This window comes from Chenopodium quinoa, unplaced genomic scaffold (assembly GCF_001683475.1).
Source record: "Chenopodium quinoa cultivar QQ74 unplaced genomic scaffold, ASM168347v1, whole genome shotgun sequence".
Taxonomy (NCBI): domain Eukaryota; kingdom Viridiplantae; phylum Streptophyta; class Magnoliopsida; order Caryophyllales; family Amaranthaceae; genus Chenopodium; species Chenopodium quinoa.
In genome coordinates this window covers 831,390-849,725 of record NW_018744093.1, presented here as the reverse complement: position 1 = coordinate 849,725, position 18,336 = coordinate 831,390, and the positions used below count along the sequence as shown (strand labels likewise).

General features: G+C 33.0%; 2 protein-coding genes across 4 annotated transcripts; both read right to left on the bottom strand.

The window, feature by feature from the left end:
* Positions 1 to 1,129: 1,129 nt before the first annotated feature.
* Positions 1,130 to 9,521, bottom strand: LOC110692111. Of its 3 annotated transcripts, XM_021869097.1 has the most exons (10): positions 9,006 to 9,521; positions 5,013 to 7,719; positions 4,438 to 4,920; positions 3,200 to 3,424; positions 2,856 to 3,091; positions 2,554 to 2,766; positions 2,375 to 2,467; positions 2,196 to 2,297; positions 1,723 to 2,116; positions 1,130 to 1,399 (listed from the first exon to the last, which is right to left on the bottom strand). In XM_021869097.1, the coding sequence occupies exons 4-9, from the start codon at positions 3,285 to 3,287 to the stop codon at positions 1,799 to 1,801; spliced, it is 1,050 nt and encodes a 349-aa protein (XP_021724789.1). In that variant the 5' UTR covers positions 3,288 to 3,424; positions 4,438 to 4,920; positions 5,013 to 7,719; positions 9,006 to 9,521; the 3' UTR covers positions 1,130 to 1,399; positions 1,723 to 1,798. The 3 variants fall into 3 exon arrangements, with proteins under 3 accessions (XP_021724789.1, XP_021724791.1, XP_021724790.1); XM_021869099.1 differs by having other exon boundaries at positions 1,130 to 1,393; positions 4,438 to 7,719; XM_021869098.1 differs by lacking the exon at positions 4,438 to 4,920 and having other exon boundaries at positions 7,654 to 7,719.
* LOC110692189 lies at positions 6,432 to 7,250 on the bottom strand. Its single transcript, XM_021869189.1, has one exon. It carries the CDS (start codon positions 7,248 to 7,250, stop codon positions 6,432 to 6,434), a length of 819 nt encoding a protein of 272 aa, XP_021724881.1.
* Positions 9,522 to 18,336: the final 8,815 nt, after the last annotated feature.

Below are 18,336 nucleotides of genomic sequence, written 5' to 3'. Positions count from 1 at the left end.
TATATAATTAGAGTCCATGTGAAGCCCAAACACTTAACCCAATTCTAACTACACTAGCCCTACTCCTTACATAGCTTGTACTGTCATTAACTCATGAGGCCCATTGTTCAATCTAATACCCTTGTGTGTGACCTCATTGGATCCATTATATTGGGTTTTTGGACTATTAGATTAGCCCAAATATCATTTATCATATCTAGCAATAGACAATGACGATCCAAAAAAATGAACTAATTATCTCCATAATAGTGATCCTTGATATATCTAGTAATTGCACTTGACGAAGACATAATTCCTTTAATCTCCCACTTGTCTGAGACAAGTGTGCAATATTCAAATTTCTTAAGTCAATGTGTGTCGATTTGATAATATGATTGCATCTCATGTCGTGATCATATTAATCTACAAATCTTTTCTTGAAAATTGAGTTAGAATTATAAAAAAAAAATGATTACTATGTAATCCATTTGAGCACGACCATGCATATTCTGAATTCTCTCTCTTCAAAGGGCCAAGACACATCCCTAATTAAATAGATAGACTCAATCCAATCTTTTCACTACTACAAAATGGGTTTTTAGTATCGGAAATTAATTGATACTAAAGAGTGACTTTCCAATACCAAAAATCATTAAGATCGGATATATATTCCAATACTAAACTGATACTAGTACCTCCGTGGCTAATATGTTGGTATCAGTTCTATAATCCGATACTAAAAAGGGTTGCCTTAAGTATCAAATATAGCAATAGTATCAATTAATTAGTAACAGAATATCCGATACAATTATTATATCCAATGGTATCAATGTTCTTCTGTTACTTTACATATACTATGGTGTCGGAAATAACCGATACAAAAGTGTTGGATCATTAGTATCGACTTGGTTTCTGATACTAAACAACCCTATAGTGTCCGAAATTATTTTTACCATAATACTTTCCTATTTTTGACAATTGCTTTAGTAACAGAATTTTCCGATACTAAAGAGAGAAATTTGTAGTGAAAAAATGCATTATTATCATAAAAAATTGATACTTTAGTATCAAATTCTTTAGCATCACTATTAACTCACAGCCCTGTTACGCTAATATATATGATTATTTAAAATTTAATACACAATACAAATACTTGAACAAAAGGAATATTTTTACTATTTATCCATAAGTTCTCATAATAGAGTTTTAGTACTAAAAGCTGGTGCATGCATACTAATATAAAAAAAGTGTTTTTACATCATCACCACCACCATTTAAGATATAAGAAGTACAATAAAAGCATAAAATAATTACAACAAAAGTACAATGCAACTACTTGATTTCCAAAAAAGATCTATGCACCTACATCAACAATCTTCAAGCTTGGATATTCTAATTCATCACTGGGTTTTAGCTGTAACTACAAAAAAAAAATAAAAAAAAATTAAAAAAAATTGAAGCAATACATGTAAGAGAGCAACAAAAGAGAGTAAACATAAGTCGCATAACAAATAGCTCATAAGTAGCACCACAAAACTACAACAATGTGACAACCAAATATGACCCAAAAACCTCAATACATTGACAATTCAAGCTATTTAACAACTTGAAATAACACACTCAATTACATTTGAAACAACAACAGTGTAATCAAAATAGTAGCAAGAGAGCGGCAAAAGAGAGTAGTAACATCATAATATATATATTTGTTTTGAATAATGGAGTAAAAATGGTAAAACATACCTTGATTAGATTGCATGTGGAGAACCAATTTCTTCAATGTCTGCATTTCTTCTTCCAAAGCTTCCCTTTTCCTTTTTTAACTTAACATATGTTCTTCTAGCTCCTTTCTTTTATCAGCTTCTATGGATATTTCTTGCTCCAATTCTAGCCTTTTTTGCTTTTCTATCTCCACTTCTTCTTCCAAGGCTTTTCTTTTCTTCACTTCTTCTTCAACCATATGTATTGCTTCAGTGTTGTGGTACATAGAACTACCTTCAGTTGACACTTTCACACCAATTCCATACGTACGCTTGTACCGCTTATCTTCTCCAACCACAAGCTCAAATATTTTGTCTTGCTCACTAACAATATCACAATCAGGGGCAAGCTTCTCTTTATGGTTTTTCATTGAAGCCTACAAAGGTCTCTACCTAGTTATTATACGGCAAAACATATCTAGAAAGTGTAAAAAGATAAAAAATTAGTATACATACAAGCTTCATCTCAGAAATTGGATCCATTGGTTTCTTTTTTGCATCACCATAAGCATTTTCAAAGACCTTAAAGCGATCAAGTGCTTCACCATCCTCCGCTGTCTAAAAATAAATTTAAGTTACATACTGAAGATGATAATATTGTATTAAGAGTTGGTGTTTAGAATAGTTAAATTTACCATTTCCTCTCTTAATCGAGCCAAACTTTTTGTGCCCAAGTGATGTGCCATTGTAGACTTCATGCGATTGTCAAAATTTCTCTTGCTGCAATCCTAGTTTTTACAAAAGAAACTATAAATATAACATCATATTCAAGAAAATTTTAGTAAACAAACTCAAAGGGATTGACTACATATACCTTTCCTTCGTTTGACTCCCACCTACGCACTATATTTGTCCAATGGTCAGGATCAATTCTATTATTAGGCGGCACCAACAACTCTTCTAAAGATTTTTCTTCTGGTTTATAATGTTTCTTTTTAAGTTTTGTTCTCCATGATCTAAGACAATTATCAATCTTTTCCATGGACCAATCTTTTGGAGAAGTAGGACCTTCAAATGTAAATCTAGTCTACACAACATAATGCAAAGAGAAACGTCAACTAAAAATAAAAACTACAGGAAAAAAAATAACCAATATGTATCAATTTAGTCTTATACCAAAATAATCTTCCAAAGAACTTCTTCTTTTTCCTTGTTCAAAAACTTCCTCCAATCATTCAAATCAAGTGGTACTAATTTTGGGTCTCTAGCAAATAGACCAAGGTAAGATGAGAGTTTTCTGCCATGTTTACCAATTGGTTGTCCATTGATATTTACACTAACAATAGTTTTCTCATTGCTTGAGAGGTTACCACACTTGTTAGGTCCTCTTGGAACTTTCTTCTTCAGTCTCTCTATCACAAAATAATAAGATAGAACAAAATGATTCATTTAACTGAGTGCGATACAATTTCTATATGTTAATAATAAAATAAAATTATAATAAAGATTCAAATACATACCTTGTGAACTGATATCAGGGATTATATGAGTTTCTTCTGTTATATTATTTTCAACATTGGTACCTTCACTTTGTTGCTCATCAAACATATTTTCCTGGTCATTGTCACTATCATCACTTGAACTCTCATCATTCCTTAAAAAAGCATAATCTTCCTTTCGTTGGGAAGAGGATGAGATAGGACCCTTGCCCTTCAACTTGCTCTTTAAACTTATAACATAGCAACCTGATGTATATATACACATTAACACAAGAGAAACTATACAACCGTCTAACAAAAAGTATATGAAGTATTAATCGTCGGATACAACCAAAATTTATCAAAACTAATAAATAAGTCTACCACAAAATAATTTTTAAATTTTAACACATAGTTAAACATGAATTAGAAGTCATAATAAGTGTGATCCTCCTCAATGTCATTATCTTCCATGTATTCCTCCTCAGTATCACTAGTGTCATAATCTTCCATAGAATCCTCGGTATCACTATCATTATCCTCCCTAGTATCACCAATTTCCTCTGTATTATTGTCCTTCTCAATATCACCTTCAGAATAAGACTCCACATAGAAGTTATCAAGATCAACTATTGCCGTTTCCAAAGAATCATTGATGTGAGGCTCACTATCATAATAAGTTCTGATGTCATCCTCATTAAGTGCAACCTCATCCATATCATATACATCCTTGGGTTTTATCTTTGTCACAACATTCCAATTAGGCTCAACTGGATCAGGGGTGTAGAAGACTTGAAAAACTTGAGAAGCTAAAACATAAGGCTCCTTGGTTTTCCACAAGTTTTTAAAATTAACAACGGTAAATCCCAAGTCATCTTCTTTTATTCCTCTCCTATTTCTCATATCCACCCAATCACACTTTAGTAACGTTACTCTTCTTTCTTCGTAATAATTTAATTCTATAATTTCACTTAACATGCCATAATATATCACACCCCCTTCTCCGTAAACACCTATCCCACTATTTTGAGTAGGGGAATTTTTCTCAACATCTTTTGTATGATATTTTAATCCATTATACACAATTTTTTTTTTCATTTTTCTTGCCAAACTACTTGGACCCTTGCTTAGCCACCGAAAATCCTCACTAATTTTCTCTATCTTCCTCTTGGCACAAGCGTTCACCCTATGTCAAAAAAAAAATGTTATGTTGTTTTGATAGATAAATAAATAAAATAAATAACATATACAAGTAGTAATTTCTTGCATTAAACACATACATTAGCTTGAAACCATTTCACAAATGTTTCTTTGTGGAGCTTTTCAAGGTTTGATAGTTGTATATGCAAATGTTGTTGCCTAAGAAGCTTCCTATGCTCTCTACATTATAAAAATAATACTAAATTTAGTAGGTGCTGATTGAGGTTAAAAGAAAATAAAAATAAAAACAGACAAAATTTTGAGCATCTTACTCTAAATATTTTGTAACCTCGTCACAATTGAACAAGACATATTCATGTGCTTGGATCCATTGCTCATGACTCAAATGAATATTCTCCTCATATCCTAAAACTTCACTCATATTTGAAAAGATAGACAACCCTTTGCGTTCGCAATTAGAAGTGGATTTACTATTTCTGGATTCAACTTCTTGCATGTATTGAGCATAGAAGGTCATACATTCATGAGCAATGAATGCCTCAGCTATGGAACCTTCTGGTTTTGCTCTATTATGCACAAAAGATTTTAACTTGAACAAAAACCTGCAATTTCATATTTAAAAAAATAAAAAAGTAAATCACTAAAAGTGTTTTTTATAAGGATATTTATGACTAAAGAATATATTAAATCATACCTCTCAATTGGATACATCCATCGAAATTGGATTGGCAATGGCCACTTCATATGATAAATGACTCACCAATTGTACCATAATGTCAAAGAAAGATGGAGAAAAAAATCCTTTCTAGGCAACAAAGTGTCACAATTACACTCTGCTATAATTTCTCAAAATCATCAAAGGAAGCATCCTTAGAGCACAATTCCTTAAAAAAGTTGCTGACCTCAATCAAGACTGCACTTATTTCTCTAGGCAATGCTTTTCTAACAGCTAAAGGCAGCAATTGTTGCATAATAATGTGATAGTCATGACTTTTTAAGCCAAATACTTTCCCATTCTTCACATCCACACGACGAGCTATATTAGATGCATAGCCGTCAGGGACCTTAACTGATGATAAAACTTTACAAAAAATTTCCTTGGCCTTTGTATCCATATGAAATGGTGCTTTTGGCTTTTCATATTTCTCTCTTACTTTCACAGGATGTTGTTTAGGCCTAATCTTCATGTCTTGAAGATCAAAGCGGGCTGCTAAAGTGTCTCTACTTTTCCCCTCAATATCCAACAGAGTCCCAAGTAGAGATTCACACACATTTTTCTCTATGTGCATGACATTTATGTTGTGCTTAATAAAATGGTCTTTCCAGTACGGCAATATGAAAAATATACTTACCTTCTTCCAGCCAATTCTCTCTTTGCTTTTCTTTTCAGTCCCTTTTCTTTTTCTCTTACGACACTTAGGCATCTTATTATGCTTTCCAAAAGTTACTTTGATCTTTCGCATTTGATAAAGCAAATCAGCCCCTGATTGTAATTCTGGAGGTGGTCTCTCTTCAACTTTAGCATTGAATGCAGCCTTACATCTTCGAAATGGATGATTTTGATCAAGGAGACAACGATGTCCCATGTAACACAACTTCTTACTTATTTTCAGATAATGAAAACATGTATCAACATTACAATAAGGACAAGCCAAGTAACCTTTTGTTTTCCACCCCGAGAGGTTACCATAGGCAGGAAAATCATTTATTGTCCACAACAAAGCAGCACGCAATATGAAAGTATCATTAGTTAATGCATCATAAGTCTCTACACCATTCCATAATTCCATTAGGTCATCAATTAGCAGTTGTAAATAAACATCAATGTCGTTACCAGGAGCCTTAGGACCAGAAATAAGGAGAGACATTATAAAATATTAATCTTTCATGCATAACCAAGGTGGCAAATTATACACCATAAGCACAACAGGCCAAGTACTATGATTAGTCCTCATATTACTAAATGGATTGAAACCATCACTAGCCAAACCAAGTCTAAGGTTTCTAGCATCTCGAGCAAACTCTGGATAATTTTCATCTAAATTCTTCCAAGCTAAGAAATCATCAGGGTGCCTTTGTTTCCCATCTTTACTATGTCCCTTTTTATGCCATCTCATAACTTAGATGTTTTACGTGACATAAAAAGACGTTTCAAACGTGGGATTAGTGGAAAATGTCGAAGCACATTTGTTGGACCACTTTTCTTTCCAATTAATGGATCTTTCCATCTTGATACATCACATACAGTGCATTTTTCATCATTAACTTTCTCTTTCCAGTATAACATGCAATCATTAGGGCATGCATCAATTTTAGTATATCCTAAACCTAAATCAGCCATGATCTTCTTCATTTGGTATAAATTTTTTGGCAAGTTTGATCTATTAGGAAGAACATCATTTAATAATTGCAGCATATGATTGACTGATGTATCACTCCATCGATACAAACATTTCATTTGATGAAGTCGAAGAATGAATGACAAATTTGTGAATTTATCACAACCAGGATATGATTCTGTTTTAGCATCTTGCATAAGCTGGTGAAACTTTTGAACTTCTAAATTCATCTCTCCCTCACCAACTTGTGGAAAGTCATCTAGGTTATTTTTTGAACTAGGAAATCCAAAAGCATCATGAAGTAATCTATACATATCATCAGCCCCATCATTAGACTCCTCATCACTTAAAACTTCATCCTCGACTCTAGATGGTGAAGGTTCTTCCCCATGAAATACCCAAATACTATTAGCATAATTTTTATCAAAACCCACACAAAATAAATGCTCACGAACATCTTTAGGATCAAGATACACAGTGACATCACATCTCTTATATGGACATTTAATTCTCCCATTAAAGGCTGAAGTATTAAGTGAAGATTGTATGAAATTATTTACTCCTTCCCTATATTCAAGACCATTTCTTGGCATATATACCCAACCTTTTCTCGTATCCATAAAATTAATAAGTGACTTCTATCAAATCCTATTCAGGAGCAATATTAAAGTATCTATCAACATAAGTTACTAAAACTCAATATAAATATTCATATAATACAAAAAAAAAAAAAAAATAAATAAATGAATACAATTATTTTCAAACTCGAATTATAACTTTAAAGTAAATAGATAAAATCAATTACACGTAGTTTCAAGTTTAATAATATTGAAAAAACAATCACATGGAAAACACAACACACATACTTTAAAACTAATATTACAACAATAATAATAATGATGATGAAATCATATAAGCACAAATCACCATATAATATATACACATATTACTAATAACTATCATAACAGCAAGAACGAGCAATACCAATAAAAGTACCTTGATAATTTCCCTTTTTGAAAAGCCTAATGTACCTCAAGTTGTCTACATATAGTACTTATTTACCTGTTACATTGTTACAACATCAATGAACATTAAATTAAAATAAAATAGAAGAAAGTTATAACGGTCATCAAAGATGCATAATCTCTTAAACAAATAAACAAAGAAAAATTCATTTGTATTATCAAGAAAGTTTATAAAAAACAATAACAATTTTGTAGATATAAAAAAAAAGAATAGTCCAAATAATAAAGACATGTCATTCTTTCATTCATAATAATAATAATAATAATAATAATAATAATAATAATAATAACCCTTTGTGATGTAGAATATCTTAAGCCTAGCCTGTTATATACACTTGAAGAAAATTTAATGTCACAATTCTTGTGCTTAATTTACCCATAATCATTAAAGTAGTTTTAAATTAGCTACTTTGTTTCAATTTAATTTAGATTTAGTGGCCATTTAAACTACATTATTTTAATTAAAATTTGCTACTCCATATTATCATAAAATCAATAAAAATTCAAGATTATAGATAAAAGGCAAGAACTTCCCAATAGGGAAAAAATGAGAACCCAAATCACCAATACAAAAGTATAGAGACAAATTTTTTAGTGTTGCTCTAAAATTAGTCAAATTTTGAACGGATTTTGTGCCCTTAACAATGAAATTAAAAAGAAAATTACAAAGTAGTAGGCCCATAAGTAAAATTTTCATCCTTTTTTTTTTGTTTTTTGACAGGCAACCATAGGTGATTTATTCATTAATCAAAGCCACCTTGTCAGAATCAATAAGGGGAAAAACAGAAGCAGGACAACCTTTCCTCACTAAGATATAGGGAAAGATTAGCCATGGAGTGTGCCACTTTGTTACATAATCTAGGACAAAAAGAGAAGCAAACAAAATCAAAACAATGAGAAAAATTCAGAATATCTGTTACAACCAATTGAGTAGGAGAATTCTCATGCTTAGAATCATTCAGCAATTCAAACAAATGGAGGCAATCAGAGGAGACCTCCAACTTCCTGAAACCTACATCAAACGCTGCTCTTATGCCTATTAGAGCATAACTCATCGACAAAACCCATCGCACAAATAAACACCGTCGCACAATCTTTCGAATTTTTTTTACTATATAATTTCAGACCAACTAGATTCTTAACAATTTTGACAAAATCCTTTGAAATTTTGATGCCAAATTAATTTTGACCATTTAAATACTCACTAATTTATGACCAAACAAGTTCAGACAAAATCCTTAATTTTTTTACATTTAAATCAACATTTTTTGACAAATTAAGCTCAAAATAAATGAAATTCAAAGATTAGTACTATGAACTTACAAATAATCACCGCTAGAGAATTTCAACGGCAAATCCCAGCGAATCCCACTTGATGCGCAACCATTAGAGAACAATAGGAGGTTCAATTTTGTATTATTTTATAAATGAGCAACAACTTCGAGCGTAATGTGTGATTATTTTTTGTAAATTTGAGTAGATGAGTGATAATTTTTGTAAATTTGAGAAGATTATTTTAGAACCCTAGCTTCGTGAAATAGAATGAGGAGAGATAATAAGAGTGTTCTTGTTGTTTTTACTGATGAAATGAGAAAAGGAAGGACTTTTCTTTTGGGTTTGGTTTTGGTTACATTATCGAGGTGAAATTTTAGATATGAAAATGGTTTCAAATTTCTCTAATATTTTAATGTGGCGCCAACGCCATATTTTTATTTTCTTTTTTGTGAAACCGCCAATTTTTTCTGAGATATGCATAATGTGATTTAGTATCGGAAATTTTTGTTACTATAAGTATCTAATTGTATCAGAATTAATTTTGATGGTAAAAAACTTATTAGTGTCAGATCTTTTTGTTACTATAACTATTTTATTGTATCAAATTAATTTCGATAATAAAATCCTATAGTGTCGGAACATTTCTGATTCTATGTTGTTATTTGTATTAGATCAATATTTTTCCGACACTATAATAAAGTCTAATACTAGCCTATCGTCCAAACCATGGAAGTAGTGTCAGAAAAAAAATAACTGATACTATTGACATTTTTAGTATCAATAATAATTACTGATACTAAAGGCTCGTTTTCTAGTAATGTGTGGCAACCAAAGCTCCCACTCAACTTTTGAAGTAACCAGGAAACACCTTTTATAATCCCCTTTTACGGAATGACGTTTGGATGTACCACAGTTAAATCAATCATTGAATGAAATTAGTGTTCCACTCATGTAAAAGAATCCAATAATATATCCGAAAGCTCTATACTTGAACTTTAAAGTAGGTCAATAGTTCAATCATGCATCATTCATGCATACCCATGTGATTAACTGAGCATCTCTATGCCCCTATAGCCCATGAAACTGCTCTACCCAATCAATCTTACATGCTAGTCTAATCATTGAAATCATTTATGTCCAATTTAATGATTTCGAACTAGGAACTTAAATAATTTATGAATTTAGTTCACCTGTGGGGTTTCATTCATCAAGTCATCAACTTGATGAACCCATCAACTCATCACTATTTTGGACATTTTATTTAATACTAAACCATGATTAAATAAGATTGAAACTTTGTTTCAATTGATAAACATAGGGAAACATGTCTGATGATTTTGCAATTTTGACTCCCTAGCACACAATCAAAACCATCCACCATCATGTTATTTCAAATAAGCCTTTTTGTTCTTTAGGCTATACATTGAAATAGTTTAGTTAGTACAATTCATGAGGCATTCTCATAAACATGAATTTTGCAACCTCTAAATTTTATAATAATATTCATCTCCGTACACTAAGAATCTTCTTTCATCCTTCCACAAGGAACTTAGGAATTTCTAAATTGTATTCCAATGTTACATTGGTTTTCGATTGAAATCCATCACCACATATTCTCTGTAATCCCCCGTATTTTTAAATATTTTATAAATGAAATTTTATTTTATTTATAATATTTATTTGTATTTTTTCCAGAATTTAATTTTCAAATTATTAATTTTGGTCAAAAATTATTTTAGGCTAAATTATTTTATGAACTTATATCCTACAATCCATTATCATAAAAACAAAGCCAACCCATTTGTTTATTTAATTGGCCCATTATTTTCATGAGGCTCAATTCTACCCTTCTCTCCTATAAATACCCCATGAATCCCCAAATTTTTCCCCACACAAAAAGGTTAGTCTTAATTTCTTCCTCCTTTATTTCTTATTATTTTCATAACACTTATGAAATTGATTTTTGGGTTTTGGTTTTTTATTGCTTGAAATTAGTTTATTTAGTATCTAAATCATGTTTTTGATGTTTTAAACTAATAATTTCAAATTATAATTGTTGTTTTAATTTTTAGATTTTGTAATTTTAAACCTAGGGTTTTAATTTAGTTAAAATGGGATTTTAGGATTCTAATGATCAATTAATTTGGGGCTTTTGTTCCTATTGAATTTCTAATGATTAATTAAGCATAAAAACAAATTTTCAGTTTTCCATAATCAACTTTGATCTCCGTTCTTAATTTTTTTTTAATCACGTTTAGATTCTAACTCGTCCGATTTTTACAAAAAATAGTGTTTTTCGTGTGTAAACAACGTTTTAATCAAACTCACTACCCTTTCGTGGCCAAATTCAGCCTCTAAATATGGTTTTCGAGCAATTTTTGATTTTTAATGGATGTTTAATGTTTAAAATAAATTTTTAGATTTTTATAAAGCTCAAAACTTGCTGTAATTTATGAATAAGTATGTATCTTAATGTTTTTATGTAGGAAATTTTAAGAATAATATATAAGCTTTTAATTCTAGCAAAAAGGAAGGTTTTAAAGTGTTGTTTAATTGAATTTTGAAGGTTTAATTGAGTTTTTATGAAACTAATTGAATTCTAATTATATATTTCAAGTTTAGATTGTTGTATTCATACATACTACTATTAAATTAAATTTTTAGATTTTTAATCTTGGTTTTAAAGGTTTTAAATCATGGTTTTATGATGGATTTTTAGGTTTTTAACATACTAACCTACTATATAATGATTATTTCAAGTAGAGATGTCCAAAAGGTAGTTTTATAATTTTAAACTAAATTTCCAGATTATAATCCTTACTTTAAAGTTGTTGGAATTTTATGTTATAAGCTATATTTTCATGATTTTAACATATAGACTTATAGTTGAACTATTGAATTATTAACATTGGCTATTGAGAATAATTTAAAAGCATTATTTCAAAGGTTTAAGGGGTTTTAAAGTAAGTTAGTATTGCTGAAAATTATATTGCTTGGGTATTGATTGAATTATTATTGTTTGGTTTAGGAGAGGACTTTGTAGAAGGCGATTTTTAGTTCCTAAAGTGGCCAACCAATTCGTTTACTCAAGGTACGTACAAGGATACGAAAACCTTGACTCTAGGAGCATGTTTAAGGACTTGGAAAACTTAGAATCATTGTAGCAAACTTGTAGATTGGATGAAATTGTTTGGTAGTGAGTTTGATTGATCACTAATGTGATAATTGGTTTGATTCATGTATGAGAAATGCGTATTGATTTTTCTTGTAAGTATTATTTATGCATTAACTTGCAAGATGAGCTTAGAGGCAAAGGTACGTGATTATGTGGAATGAATTATTTTATTACTCGTTCATGATTATTGAAGTGGAACGAGTAAAGGGAGAATTAAAGTCTTATAAGACGAGGTTGAGGATTGAGGTGCCTTATGCACTTAAGGTGTTTATACACCGAGGTAGTTAAAGGATTCAATACTAAATATTGTTTGTCACTAATAAATCAAGAATTGAATTGGAAATTTGAATTGTTTGAATGATTGATGTATGATTGGTTGTATTGTTTTGCATTCATCAATAAGTTTAAACTTGTAAATCATGTAAAGTGCAATATGGATGAGCAATAAAACTCTGGATTTGTGCACATCTAGAGTATTGACAATCAGGGGTTGGGGTTCACGGGGTATTAGTTGTGTACTTTCTAGAGGCCGTCTGATCTACGAGTCTCTTGTTTACAAATGTTTTTCTAAACTATAAGGAGTTAGATGAGATCTCATACTAGCTATGGCCACGGAGTCGCGCCCGTCTGCCATTGGATGTTTATTAATGTTTCCGAAAGGAGGCATAGGGTTTTTCTTTTATTGATGTTCCGAATTGGAGCATGGGGAGACAACCTAGTCTATTGCTTAATCCAACCAATGAATGAAATGAATTATTGTTAGTAATTAGTGAGGTCTTAGTAATGTTAACAGTTGAGGCGTGTGTGTTTGAGTCAATAATTAGATTGTGTGTGCTGATTGATTTTAGTAACATGTTAGGGATTCTTTGTTATATTACGTAGCTTGTATGTACTCAGCGTTGCTGATTGCGTGCTTATGTGTGTCTTTTTCCTGGTCATGGCCTTCGCCTTTTCAATGACCTTGTAATGATCCAATTTTTACACTTGTAATATTGGGGAGCAGATTAATCACAGGATTTTACATAATCAGAACTTGCGTCAAGGTGGTGGTATTTTAAGTGTGTTGGATATTTCCACAGTATATTTCGTTTCATAAGTTTGGATTTATTTTAACTCTGGTTTGATTTATTTACTACTTTTATTGGGTTTTAAATAAGGGCCTTAATGGTTCCGACTTGTAAGACTAAATTTGGTTTTAATTTTTGGTTTTGAAACTTATTTATAACTGAGTTAGTTTTCCGCTGTTAAATTCTGAACTAGCCTTAAAGTTTGAACACGTGGCGGTAGCACGTCAGTAATTCTCTTGCAAATTGATAAAGGTATTTACAGGTTCTTAAGAGAGAATTATTGGGGTGTTACATTCTCAGAACATTTAAATAAAATAAACGAGCATAATCCATGACATGCATGATGTATCCTTTGCAAAATGCATAAGGAGCATCATTCAAACCCTTAATTTCATCAACTTTTCTCAAAGCATTGAATCTTGTTAAGCAATGTGCTATGTTATATGGGATTGAAACTCTTTCAACATAATGTTGAACCTCAAAAGAATCTTATCTATATAAGTTTCTTAACTAAGCTTAAACATCCTTCGAGACCTATCTCTATAGATCTTGATTCCCAAATGTTCTCATCTTCCTCTTCAAGGTTTGTCATACAAAATGCATTAGCGATCACTTGACCCTTCAAGCAATGAATAGTCGTTCTTTGTACTAGGCCAAGAAGACTGTATAGCTCCCACTAAACATCTTGTATACACAAGACCTTTTCTTCATTTTATGAGAACATCAAACAATTTTGATTAACTCACAAAATTAAGAACACCAACTCCATGATGCTTACTTCAATCCATGAATGGATCTTTTATGCATCCCTAGGATTATTGGATTTTCAAAACTATTATTATTGTATCATATACAAATCTTCTTTCATGAACCATTTCAAGAAAGCATTTTGAAATCCATCTACCAAATCTCATAAGGTAGAAATCACTAAAATATCTTTAATATATCTTAGCAACATGACTAATGTAAAGGTTTCATTGTAGTTCTAGTCATACTATGAATTTGTTGAATCCTTTAACAAGTCTTTGCTTTGGTTAGAAAACATTTTTCTTTCTTTTTTGTTTTGCTTATAATGGGTCTTACCCAATTAGCACTACAAGAAAAAGGCCAGATTCCGATGGAAATCTTCCGACGGGTACAAAATTCTGTCGGAAATGCTATAAATTCCGGCGGATTTATATTCCGGCGGAAATTTGCGACGGAATACAAATCCGTCGGAATATATGGGCATTCCGACGGAATTATTTGTCGGAAAATGTATATTCTGACGGAAATAAAATCCGTCGGAAGTTTCTGACGGAATATTCCGTCGAAACATTAATTTTCCGACAGAATTAAAATCCGTCGGAAATAATTAAATAATAAAAAAAAACCCCTTTAAAAAAAAACTCTCTTTGAAACCTAAGAAAACCCTAACCCATACACTCTTTCCCTCTCCCCGCCTCCCTTCTCTTTCTCTCTCCTCTCTTCTTTCCTCTTCCCCTCTTTCTCCTTCCTTTCCTCCTTCCTTTCCTCACTTCTCCTTTGAATTTCCGGCGCATCCTCTTCCCTTCTTTCTCCTTCCTCTCCTCTTCCCTGTTTCTCTTTCCTCTTCCCCTCTTTCTTTTTTTTCGTTTTCTTTGGCAATCGAAGATAATTTCAAGAAATTCAATGGCAACTCATGAAAATCAAGGTTTTCATGTCAAATTTGACCATGAAATCTCTAGATCTAGAGTTTTCATGGTCGAATTTGACCTTATAAACCCAATTTCGACCTTTTTTTTGTTCAAATTAAGGTATGTTTCTCGTTTTTTTTCTTCTAAATTTTGATTTTAATTAATTTGTTGAATTTTCTGGTTTTTTTTTTTCAATATATGGTGTTGGTGAAGTATGGATGTTTTTTATGTTTTTTTTTTGTGTTTTTGGTGGTTGTTTCGGTGGTGGTGAGGTGGGTTTCGGTGTTCTTTTGGGTGGTTTCGGTTAGGTGGGTTTCGGTGTGGGGAGGTGGGTTAAGATGTTCCTCAACAAGGTAAAACATCTTCCATGGAAATGTGCTTGATTGAATGTGGCAATGACATAAAAGGGTGGTCGTGGTTGGGCGGTGTTTGGGCTTGGGTCTGACACGTGGGTTGGACGACGAGGGTTTCAGCGACTGTGGGCAGGGGTTTCGTTGCTGGTGGGGGGTGAGGGTGGGGGATGGTGGTGGCTGGGTGGGTGGGCAATGGGCGATGGCTGGTGACGAGGATGGCAGGAGGCAGGGCAGGGGGTAGGTGGCAGAGGGCAGGGCAGGGGGTGGTGGGCTGGGGCAGGGCAGGGGGTAGGTGGGCTGGGGTGGTAGGGGCAGGGGGCAGGGCAGGGGGTTGGTGGCAGGAGGCGGGGCATGGGGTGGTGGGCTGGGCTGGTGGTGGTAGGGGGTGGCTTTTTTTTTTTTAATTTTTTTTATTCAATTTTCCGACGGAAATTTCCGTCGGAATATACTGTTTCCGACGGAAATTTCCGTCGAAATATTCCCCTTCCGACGGAATATTCCGTCGGAATCCACTTCAGCAACGACGGAAAATTCCGTCGGAACTTTGCGACGCAATTTCGGTTAAAGTCAAAACCAGCTTCGACAGAACGAATTCCGTCGGAAAAGTGGCTTCCGACGGAATTTCCCTCGGAAAACGTCGAATTTCCGACAAGGGATGTTCCGAGACACCGTTTCCGACGGAATTCCGTCGGTATGCCGTTTTCCGATGGATTTTCCCTTGTTTCCAACGGAAAAAGTCCGTCGGAATTCAGCTGTTTTCTTGTAGTGTATGCAAATAAATCAACTGTCATATACTTGCTTACAGACTTAGAATCTATTTCAGATTTCCATGGTCTTAGTCAATATGAAATTATATTTCTTTGGCTTAGTTTAGATATGCTAGTCATGATTGTGGGTCTTTATGCAACAATTGAAACTTATACAACAACTTTGTTCGATTTTCAATGAGAATTGACAATAGAGGATGTGCACCTGGAATGTACTACCTTCGACACATGGTTATTATTCCCATTATACTTAATGAGACCACGCGTTGTCATTTATAACATGAGGTAAATCATGCTCATATTGTTGCATTTATTCGATTGCTTCTCGAATTTCTTCAATATTTTCGAATTAACTTTTCTCGAACTCCTTCGAGGCTCTCGAACTCTTTCGAGATTCATATACTCCCACTTGCCTTTATGAAGAGGCGCATTAGCATGGAATGATTGTTTTTCTAGAACTCTTTCGAGATTTATACTACTCCCACTTGACCTTTTGGAAACGACGTCTTCTCCATAAGGGTATTTACTTAAGCAACAAACATTTTGTGCTAAGTATGGCTTGTGTAGTTGTAGACACCTAAAAATGTCTCCCCAAAACCAAACCCGATGATGAATATTGGTCGTGTTTAGTATTTAATCTTTTGAGTGCTTAAATCCATATTCAACCCAATACATTTCATAAACCAACCTAATTCTTAGCCCATTTCCCCAAACCATAACTTATTTTCAACTTTTCATGTCCACATCACTAAACTGAGCTAAATTGATTTTGTGGCCCTACAATTTTGATCCAAATATTATTTAGTTGTATAGGCCTTGAAATAAGCTTTCCAACGTTATATCATAAGCCCAATTTTGGTTTAAAACGAAGAAGATGTGAGTAAAACACTAAACCTCGGCCCAAAACCGACACCTTTGCACTAAAACGTCCATTTCTTAAAATCTACAAAAGATTTTGACCTTATTTTAATTGGGTTGGAAAGTAGACTTGAAAATAATTCCAAAGATATATTACATGCCTTATTCCGAGTTACGGGTCAAAAGTTATCAAAGTTTTAAAAACACGTAAAAATTGGAAATTACCGCGCTACAGTAAAAATACCGTGACACGACAAACATTGTAGTGTCACAACAATTTCCACCGTGTCGCGACAATTTTCTAGGGTTTTTTTTGGCGACGCCTTCAATTCTAGGGTTCCGTAGCTCACCCCTCACATTTTCTCTATAAATACGAGGCTGATTTCATCAGTTCGGGAGCACCAAATAATTCTCTCTTCCTCTCTTATGCACCAACACACATTCTATTCTCTCTCTCTCTCATATTCTAAGCCTTAAACCTTTTCTCGTAATTACACCATTCCTTCCCTAAGCACTCCAAGGAGTCCATACAACACCCGAAGATCCATACATAAACCAAGGCGTTAAAGGTAGAACTGATTGAGGGTTTAGACTAAATCAACTCTACTTTAATTTAATTTAATTTCAATTTGATTTATTATTCTTTGAAGTTACTAACAATTTATTCATGATGTAGCAATTTAAAGAAGCGAGGAACGTGAGTAATTAATTCACTTAATTATTCTTATTGCTAGTATCATGATTAGGTTTATTATTATGCTTTGATTTGACTAACGTTATTATGGTTAAATTGCTTCAAATATTTATGTTTATTCTATTGTTTATTGTTGATCACCATATTGCATGTTAAAGGGAATATGTAATTGAATATAACGCTTAATAAGATAATTTGGACGACCTGTTTAGGTTCCTTTTTAATCTTATTGTTTAATCAAGTGATCACGATATTTTAGAATTATGTGTTGCATTAATATTCAACCAAGTTAGCCTAATATTATTTTGGAGCAAATTAAATCTTTGTTTGTGTGCCTTTGAGATTGCAGGAATACTTTTCACAATAAGATTCGAGTAGAGGCCAATACGGGCGAATGTGACTCCATGACTCACTTCGTACTATCATCCCTGATCCTCCTTTCGTGGTTTCGAACCATATAGAGTTAGTAATCTCATGGATTATGAATGGGGTGTAACCTTCATGGGTCAATCGTTGTTGCCTATTGTTGTCCCTTTATCGTGGTTGCCTTATAATGATCCGTAACGGTTTATAAGTTCCTTACAAACTTGTTGGCGGCTCCCTACTTTGCTTTGTCCCTAACCGTGTCCCTAATCGCATGTCAATTCCCACTTCCTATGAGTGCCAAGCATATTCACCATATGGTAAACGTAGGCGCGCTTCGAATGACGCCTACAGTAGTAGTACCCCGTGCTCTGTATAGGTATCAAACATGTATTAAACGATTTAGTACAACTTTTATTCCTTGCTTTGTAGAAAGGCTTTATAAGA

Bases quoted from the DNA above. Each gene is read 5' to 3' on its own strand.
- LOC110692189 (XM_021869189.1), bottom strand. From the start codon at position 7,250: ATGCCAAGAAATGGTCTTGAATATAGGGAAGGAGTAAATAATTTCATA.
- LOC110692111 (XM_021869099.1), bottom strand. From the start codon at position 3,287: ATGTTTGATGAGCAACAAAGTGAAGGTACCAATGTTGAAAATAATATA. The intron at 3,092-3,199 runs GTATGTATTTGA...ATTTTGTGATAG, and splicing joins CCCTGATATCAGTTCACAAG to AGAGACTGAAGAAGAAAGTT. The intron at 2,298-2,374 runs GTAAATTTAACT...ATTTATTTTTAG, and splicing joins CTCGATTAAGAGAGGAAATG to ACAGCGGAGGATGGTGAAGC.